Here is an 8,556-nt window from a genome sequence, read left to right on the forward strand (position 1 = left end):
CAAAGTTTTATCAATTGAATCACACTGGATTCCAAATTTTATTTTTACTTATTGATTTATTTAAAGTCTATTTATTTTTACACTTGATCTTAGCCAAAAGGCTGAGAAGCAATTAAAGTTTATTTATTTTTAATTTTTATTTATTAAAAAATTTTTTTCAATGTTTATTTTTGAGAGACAGCGTGTAAGTGGGAGAGGGGCAGAGAGAGAGGGAGACAGAGAATCCCAAGCAGACTTCACCCTGTTAGCGCAGAGCCCGATGTGGGGCTCGATCTCACGAACCATGAAATCATGACCTGAGCCGAAATCAAGAGTTGGATGCTTAACTGACTGAGCCACCCAGGTGCCCTTATATATATTTTCTCTTACATGTCTTACTTCTGTTAAGAGTGGAATTGCTGGGTCATAGGTTAGGCCTAACTTTTTTTTTTTTTTTTTTTTTAAGAATAAGGTCCATTCAGAAAAGCACACACATCCTTTCACGTCAGCCAGACCTGGCTTCTGTTGCTCACAACCACAGACTTCCGGTGGATACAGCATGCTAGACCACTAGCCCCCACCTTTTAGTGGATTGTGTCCCTCATATTGCTAGCATCATCTTAGCAGTAGAATCTGCCTTTAACCAATCCCTGAGTTTTTACACGACCCCTTTTGAACCCTTGGATTCCTGGGCTGACAAGGTGAGCTCTCCAACAGGTAGTCACTTTATCTCTAATTTATTTTTTCTTTTTTTTTTTTTTAATTTTTTTTTTTAACGTTTATTCATTTTAGAGACAGAGAGAGACAGAGCATGAATGGGGGAAAGTCAGAGAGAGAGGGAGACACAGAACCCGAAACAGGCTCCAGGCTCTGAGCTGTCAGCACAGAGCCCGAGCCCTCGAACTCACGGACCGCGAGATCGTGACCTGAGCCGAAGTCGGTCGCCCAACCGACTGAGCCACCCAGGCGCCCCACTTTATCTCTAATTTAAATGTTGGTTACAAAGCTGCTCCAAACGTTTGAGTTTAGTGAATTGTTGGGTTTTTTTTCCCCTCTAACTTTAAATTTAGTTTGCAATTTTACAACAATTTTCTCTCCATCCCCAGTGGAACGTTAATGGAGAACGCTTAATTTAGCAGGTGAAATGTAGGAGTGTGTATGATTTTCTGGACTTCGTTTTTGGAAACCAGGTTCATTTCTCTTGCTCCTCCATGTAGAGCGCTGGGGGGCAAGGTGAGGCCATTCAGGGCGGTGCCCACAACACGAGGGCCAGACCCCGAGTTCTTCCACACCACCCCTCAGGGACCGTTTGCTTGAGAAGGCTCTATATCCAAATCGTTCTGCTCTAAGTGGGGCCTCATTTAAAAGTAAGAAAAGAAATGAATTCGCTTCTGGTTTCTTTTTTAATGTCATCGAATCCCACGGATTAGTGACAGGAAATGACCCAATTTCCACTGGCATCTGGGTTGTCACAGTGCTTGTCCTCATTAATGTCAGGGTCTGGGAGAGTATTTGATCAAAGGGAAAGTGCCATGGGTGAAGTTCTCGAAGAAAAGGTCAGAGATGAATGTGAAATTCTGTCTAACCCCAGATGATGAAAACCAGCCCAGCCTGCTGTGTCTGGGAGCAGCCACCCCAGTGGCCCGCATCTTCCCAGTTTCCATCCCACCGCCCTGCTGGACAGCCGGTTCCCGTCGCGATCTCTTTCCACCGGTTCTAACCCTGATGGTGGTTTTCCTTGTTTGCAGAAGCCATCACTTTGGGGTCTGATGACCCTGGCCTACACACGAAGAAGTTTCTCACACTCTCCGGGCTTGTTAGGCCCTTACACCTGTGACTTGAGCTCAGCAGAAACAGGACATGGTTCTTTCCCTGTCTTGAGGGTACTGCTGAACAGGTGACTAAATTGCTTTGAGTATCTTTTTTTTTTTCTTAATGTTTATTTTTGAGAGAGAGAGAGAGGAAGAGAGACAGAATGTGAGTGGGGGAGGGGCAGAGAGAGGGGGAGACAGAATCCGAAGCAGGCTCCAGGCTCTGAGCTGTCAGCACAGAGCCCGATGCGGGGCTCGAACCTACAAACCGCAAGATCGTCAACTGAGTCGAAGTCGGACGCTCAACCGGCTGAACCACCCAGGCGCCCCACTTTGAGTATCTTGCTCGGCCAGAGCTGCAGGTGGTTGTGGGCATGGTGGGTTTGCCAAAGACCTTTTTGCAAGCCGAGCGTCATATGAGGGCATCACACAGAGCAGGCCTTCGGTGTACGTGGTTGATGACAGGAGTTTCTAACAAATGGACGTGAAGTGTCTTGTGTTCGTGTGCTCAGTTTGCTGCGAAGATTTTCAAACAGGTGGAAGAGGAGCACCTCCGATAAGCAGCCTCCTCTCGTGGCACACAAGCACGTCACGGGCCGGGATGGCCTCAGACTTTCCACAAGCCCATCTTCAGGTTTGGGTCGTACGATGAACGGGGTCACCCTCGACAGGGCGACGGGGGATAACTTGGCAAAGGAGGGAACTTAGGAGTCAGAAGGCCCTGTGTGGAATCTAAATTGCCTTCGCTGATTTGACACTTTGCATCCAGGTCACCCTCTGAGGTCAGAGCAGACAGGACAGGCCAAGGGACCAGCTGGACCTCAGCTGGGCCCGAACCTCACTTTGTGCAGACCTGTCCAGAGCATGGGCCAAGCAGCCAGTCAGGGGCTGCAGGTTTGCACTCCAGGGCCCATTGCCCTAGAGCAGGTTCACCGTGCTTCACTGTCGATGGCGAGCCCTGCTGACAGATGGAGAACGTGGATTCAGAGCATTACGGTTGGAAGGGGGGGAGGCGCGTGGGATGGACAGCACGTTGAGGCAGCCCGGAAGGAGCTGCACTCGAAGGAGGGCTAGGTGGCAAGGGGGTGTGAGTGCTGGGAATGCAGGTTTCGTGGGGATAAGAAGGTAAGGCGGCAGGTGGGAATCCAGGCAGGTTCTCTGCAGGAGGCTCACCAGGCGCTCGTGGGGTCCTGACACACAGGCTGGGCCGGCGAAGTGTAGGGGATGAGGCCTCAGTAGAGAAGAGGGGCGCCTGAAGCTGGCCCAGAGCCAGAAGTGCTCAGCGTCTGGAGGATGTGGGTGGGGCCAACCTGAGCAGAGCAGAAGGGGATCGCTTCCTGGTGAGGGGCTTGGGCTCTGGGTTGAGGCTTGCAGGTTTCATCTTGCCTGCAATGCTCTCTCACCTCGAACGTCTCAACGCCTTGAAACGTTGCTTTGCCTCTGTGGACCTCAGTTTCCTCACCTGTAAAATGGGAGTAACCAGAGTCTCCGCCTTGCGACGAGGACTAAATGAGAAGTGTCGCGTGAGCACGTAGGACAGTGCTTGGCACGTGGACAGTGCTTGTCGCGATCGGTAGTATTGACGCCTCCCCGATTTGGCCTCACGGGTGTGTCTAGGCCTCGGGGCTGCCTGCAGGGGGAGGTTCACGCTCAGACACGAGAGCTGCTGCTTTGATTTTATCTTGAATCCGTGACCCATATGCTCGCCCTGTTTCTGCAGCTGCAAGGCTGAGTCAGATGTGTGGCTCAGGTTAATCATCAGATTTCAGGTGGCATCTATCTCCTCTTTCTGCTGTCTGCCTGGCTTCTGTTCTCTTTGATCCCTGACTTGTTTATTTGTTATTGCATTTAGCCCTCAAGCTGCCTCAAGCCCTCCTTGAAAGAGGCAGTTATGCATCTTGAGTACATAAATATAATTTGAGATCATACGTGGAATCAGAGTCACGGTGTAAGGAGGTGTGCTCTGCCTGCCTGTGCCCCGCCCTCTCCTCTGTACCTGAGTCGGGGGATTGGTTGAGGCAGCAAGAAGGGCCAGTCCCTGGGACAGGTTAGGGTGCACCCCCCTCCGTAGCCCCACTGCAGAGAGAAAAACCAGATTCTTCTGGCTGTGGAGAGGCACCGTCAGGCCTCTTGGGGGTTGGTGGGACAGTGGGTGGAGGAGGAAAAGACTAACTCTCATCAAGCATTGCTGTGTGCCCGGCACTGCTCCAGGCGCCTCAGCCACTCCGGCCTGCCCTGGGAGGCTGCTCCGAGAGGTGATTATCCCAGTTGTGGGATGGTAGAATTCTGGGCAGTTCATTCTGTAAGTCTGGAGGAGGGCCGTGGATCTGCCATAGAATCAGCTTAGACCCGATGGTGGGCCATATGAAGGACCGGATGGAAGAGCTTCCCCAGGACTTCCTTGTGCTCTTCAGACTTGCCAAGACATATGTCTCAGTCATCTATTGCCACAATGTTGCTGCATAACAAACCACCCCAAAACCTACCAGCATATGGCAGTAAGTGTTAATTCCTCCTCACCTATCTGCGGGTTGGGTGAGGTTTGGCTGACCTAAGCTGCTCTCAGTGGGACTTACTGGCTTCAGGCTGTGAGTTGGGTTTAGGCATGTTCCATGTGTCTCTCACCCCACTTGGACCAGTGGCCACCAAGGGCACGTTCGTGTCCCGGTGACAGGCAGGAAGGCAAGAGAGCAGGCTCAGTTGCACTAGCGCATTTCAAGCCTTTGCTCACATCATATCCGCTGACATCCCGTTGGCCAATCCCAAGCCATGTGGTCAATCCCCAGCCAAGGGGCGGGGAAGTACGCTGCCCGCCATCAGGCCGTGGCGGAGTGTGGCTATCTCATCCTATCGCCAGGAGTGAAGAATTGACACCAATAATTCAGCCTACTTGGGGATGAATTTCACTCATTCGCTCAGGAAATTTTTTTTTTTTTTTTGAAAGACTATAGTGTGCCACTCACTGTGCTGCCCCTGGGAATAGAGTGGTGAACAAAGCAGGCCTGGTTCTTGTCTTGTGGAATTATATTCTAGTGGTGGAAACAGACACAAAAGAGCTACTTCTGTCCTGGATTATTTAATTACAGCTGTAATCATCACTACAAAGGAGAAGTAAAGAGCACAGGAGGGTAGGTATAAAAGGGCCTGACCTCATCCAGAGAGGAAGAGATGGTTGAGCTCAGAAATGAAGGGGAAAACTTAATTAGCCAGAGGATCCTTAATAAGATTAACTGCTGACTTCTCATCAGAAGCCATGGAAACCAGGAGGCAGTGGGATGATGGTCAAAGTGCGGAAAGAAAAGACCATCAACTAAGAATTCTATATCCAGGAAAAGATCTATCCTTCAGAGATGAAAGAGAAATTAAGACATCCCAGATAAACGGAAACTGAATTTGTTGCTATCAGCCCTGCCCTACAAGAAATGCTAGAGGGAGTTCTTCAGGCTGAAATGAAAGGCCCCTAGACAGGAACTGAAGTCCACAGGAAGAGATCAGGAGCACCTTTAAAGCTATAAATAGATTTTGTTTGTAACTCCTTCCTTCCATCTGCATAAAGCAATGGTTACAAAACGGTGTTGGCAGGGTAATAACATACAAAGATGTAACTTGTATGACAATAACAGCACAAAGGAGAGGAAACAGCTATATTATAATGAAGTTTTTGTGTATGTTGAAATTAATTTGGCATTAATTAGAACTGGGCCATTTTAAGTTAAAATGTCAATTGTAATCTCCAGGACAATCGCTAAGAAAATAACTAAAAAATATGTAATAAAAGAGAATTAAAATGCCATGCTGGAACGTCCCTATAAGGCATTAATGCAAGAATGTAGGAGTAAAAAGACTATGACATATAGAAAACAAATAGTAGGGCACCTGGGTGGCTCAGTCAGTTAGGCGTCTGACTTCAGCTCAGGTCATGATCTCTCGGCCCATGGGTTCAAGCCCCGTGTCGGGCTCTGTGCTGACAGCTCGGAGCCTGGAGCCTGCTTCAGATTCTGTATCTCCCTCTCTCTCTGCTCCTCCCCAGCTCGTACTCTGTCTCTATGTGTCTCTCAAAAATAAATAAACATTAAAAAAAAAAGAAAAGAAAAGGAAAACAAATAGCAAAACGGCATAAATCTTATCAGTAAATATGTTAAATGCAGGTGGAGTAAATACTCCAATAAAAAGAGATTACTAGAATGAAAAAAAAAAAAAACCCAGCTCTATGCTGTGTACAAGAGACACACTTTAGATTCAAAGATACACATAAGTGGAAAGTAGAGGAGTAGAAAAAGATATGCCACGCAAGCAGTAACTAAGAGCTGAAGTGGCTCTGCTGACAGCAGGCAAAATAGTTCAGACAAAAAAAGTTACTAGAGGCAAACAAGGACATTTTGTAGTGAATAAGGGGTTGATCAATCAGGAAAACATAATAATCATAAACATGTATGCACCTAACAACAGACCCCCCAAATCCATGAAGCAGAAACTAACCGAAATGAGAGGAGAGCTAGACAATTTGACAGTAATCACTGGACGCTCCAAGGTTCCACCTTCAGTGATAGATGGACGGGGCAGGCAGAATCAGCAAGGAAACACGAGACTTCAACAACACTGGAAACCAGGCAGACCTCACAGACGTCCGTACGGCGCTGCACCCGTCAACAGCAGAATACACATTCTTCTCAGGTGCGGGTAAAGTGTGCTCCAGGAGAGACCATATGCTGGGTCATGAAACAAGCCTCATTAAATTTCAAGGGATCGAAATCCTACAAAGTATGTTCTCTGACTGCAGTGGAATGAAATTAGAAATCAGTAACAAAAGGGAATTGGGGAAATTCACAAATATGTGGAAAGCAAACACTCCTAAATAACCGATGCGTCAAAGAGGAAGTCACAGGAGAATTTTGAAAATACTTCGAGATGTATGAAAAGGAAAATGCAACATACCCAAACTTAACAGGATGCAGCTGAAGCAGTGCTTAGGAGGAAATTAGTAGTTACAAATGCCTGTATTAATAAAGAAGAAAGACCTCAAATTAATAACCTTCTACCTTAAGAAACTAGAAAAAGAAGAGGAAACTCAATCCAAAGCAAGCAGAAGGAAAGAAATCATAAAGATTAGAGCACAGAAAAATGAAAGAATAGAAAAGGCCACCTATTATGTGGTGCCATTTATATGAAATGTTTAGAGTATGCAGAGCCACAGAGAAAGAAGGGAATTAGTGGTCCCTGGGGGCTGGGGGGAGGGGGGGAATGGGGAGTGCTTGCTGATCTGGGGTGGGTTAGTGAGGAAGATTTGGGTTTTATCATCAGAGCAGTAGGAAGCCACTGGCAGATTTGCACAGGGAGTTCCATTTCAGGGCTGCACAGTGACAACAGATTGGAGAGGGTCAGCAGTAGGTCTGGGGAGGCATCTGCAGTAGCCCAGTTGGGAGGAACCTGCATTTCAGGGAGGTTATTGTTCAGGGTCCCCTGGCTAGATGGAGCCAGACCTGGGTCCTTCTGGCACAGAAACCTCTCCACTGGTCACTGATTTGAATCCCCCTGGATGTTTTTTTTTTTTTTTTTTAATTTTTTAATGTATATTTATTTTTGAGAGAGAGCAGAGGAGGGGCAGAGAGAGAGGGAGATATAGAATCTGAAGCAAGCTCCAGGCTCTGAGCTGTCAGCATAGAGCCCGACATGGGGCTTAAACCCACCAACCATGAGATCATGACCTGAGCCGAAGTCCAACGCTTAACCGACTGAGCCACACAGGCGCCCCAATGTTTTTTTTTTAAATGTTTATTTATTTTTAAGAGAGAGAGAGAGTGAGAGACAGAGGGAGGGGCAGAGAGAGAGGAGAGAGAATCCCAGGCAGGCTCCACGCTCTATCTTATTTGAACTATGAGATCATGACCTGAGCTGAAATCAAGAGTTGGATGCCTAACCGACTGAGCCACCCAGGTGCCCCGCCCCGGGTATTCTTAATCAACCCAGAGAGCGGCTGAGATCTCCTTGCGTAATGGGAGCGTGGTAGGGAATGGACCTCATATTAATCAGGCTGACTAGGGCTAGCTGGTGGCAAACAGTAGACATTGAACAAAAACGGGAATTTTTGCCAGGGCACTGGAGTATCTCACTGAAGCACAGGCCCCTGGAAGGTCTGAATCAAGCACATGGACCAGAGACAAATGCAAGAGCCCCTTCTCTGACGCGTGTTTGCGCTAGCCGCTAGGTCATCTTTCGCTTCCCTCACTGCACACCACCCTTCTCTTTCCTGGGTGTCTCTACAAGTGGAAAATGGCCCCTCCATTAGCTCCTAGGTTTATATCTTATTGTTCCAGAGAACAGCTAAGTTGAGACTTGAGTCTCTTAGCCCATTTCTCAGATTGTCAAGAGGAAGGACCTCAACATGCCAGCTTGGGCTGGGTGCACCCCTGGGGGGTCAGCTGGGTCCAGGGGACTGGTCACAGTGTAAACACTGGGCTTCTGCAGTCCCTCTAAAGGCAGCTGGGCAGCTATGGGAAGGCCAGGGAAGAGAAGGGACATTGGATGGGATGCCAGGTTATCTTATGACAGGATGTCCCCACCCCCGCCTTGGATGATTCACTGCCTAGGACTGGTCTGCCCCTCCAGGGATAAAACTACATGAGACCTTTTGTCACTTGAACTGGTTTGCAGACACAGCCCCCTGACTGCCTGCCTCCTCTCCTCTTTTGGCCTTCACTTTCAGCTCTTGACTGGGCAGGGAACATTCTAGAATTTGGAATTAGTCTTACCACCTTTGAGAATTCTG

General features: G+C 48.1%; 1 protein-coding gene across 1 annotated transcript in view; it reads left to right on the top strand.

Moving 5' to 3' along the window:
- The first annotated feature begins 877 nt into the window (after positions 1–877).
- The window catches only part of RPH3AL (rabphilin 3A like (without C2 domains)), a 133,984-nt gene continuing 126,305 nt past the window's right edge, over positions 878–8,556 (top strand). Inside the window, 2 exon segments of the mRNA XM_049636726.1 lie at positions 878–1,876; positions 2,327–2,424. Coding sequence (XP_049492683.1) covers positions 1,749–1,876; positions 2,327–2,424 — 226 coding nt within the window. The 5' untranslated portion in view covers positions 878–1,748.

This window comes from Panthera uncia, chromosome E1 (genome assembly GCF_023721935.1).
Source record: "Panthera uncia isolate 11264 chromosome E1, Puncia_PCG_1.0, whole genome shotgun sequence".
In the NCBI taxonomy this organism is placed as follows: domain Eukaryota; kingdom Metazoa; phylum Chordata; class Mammalia; order Carnivora; family Felidae; genus Panthera; species Panthera uncia.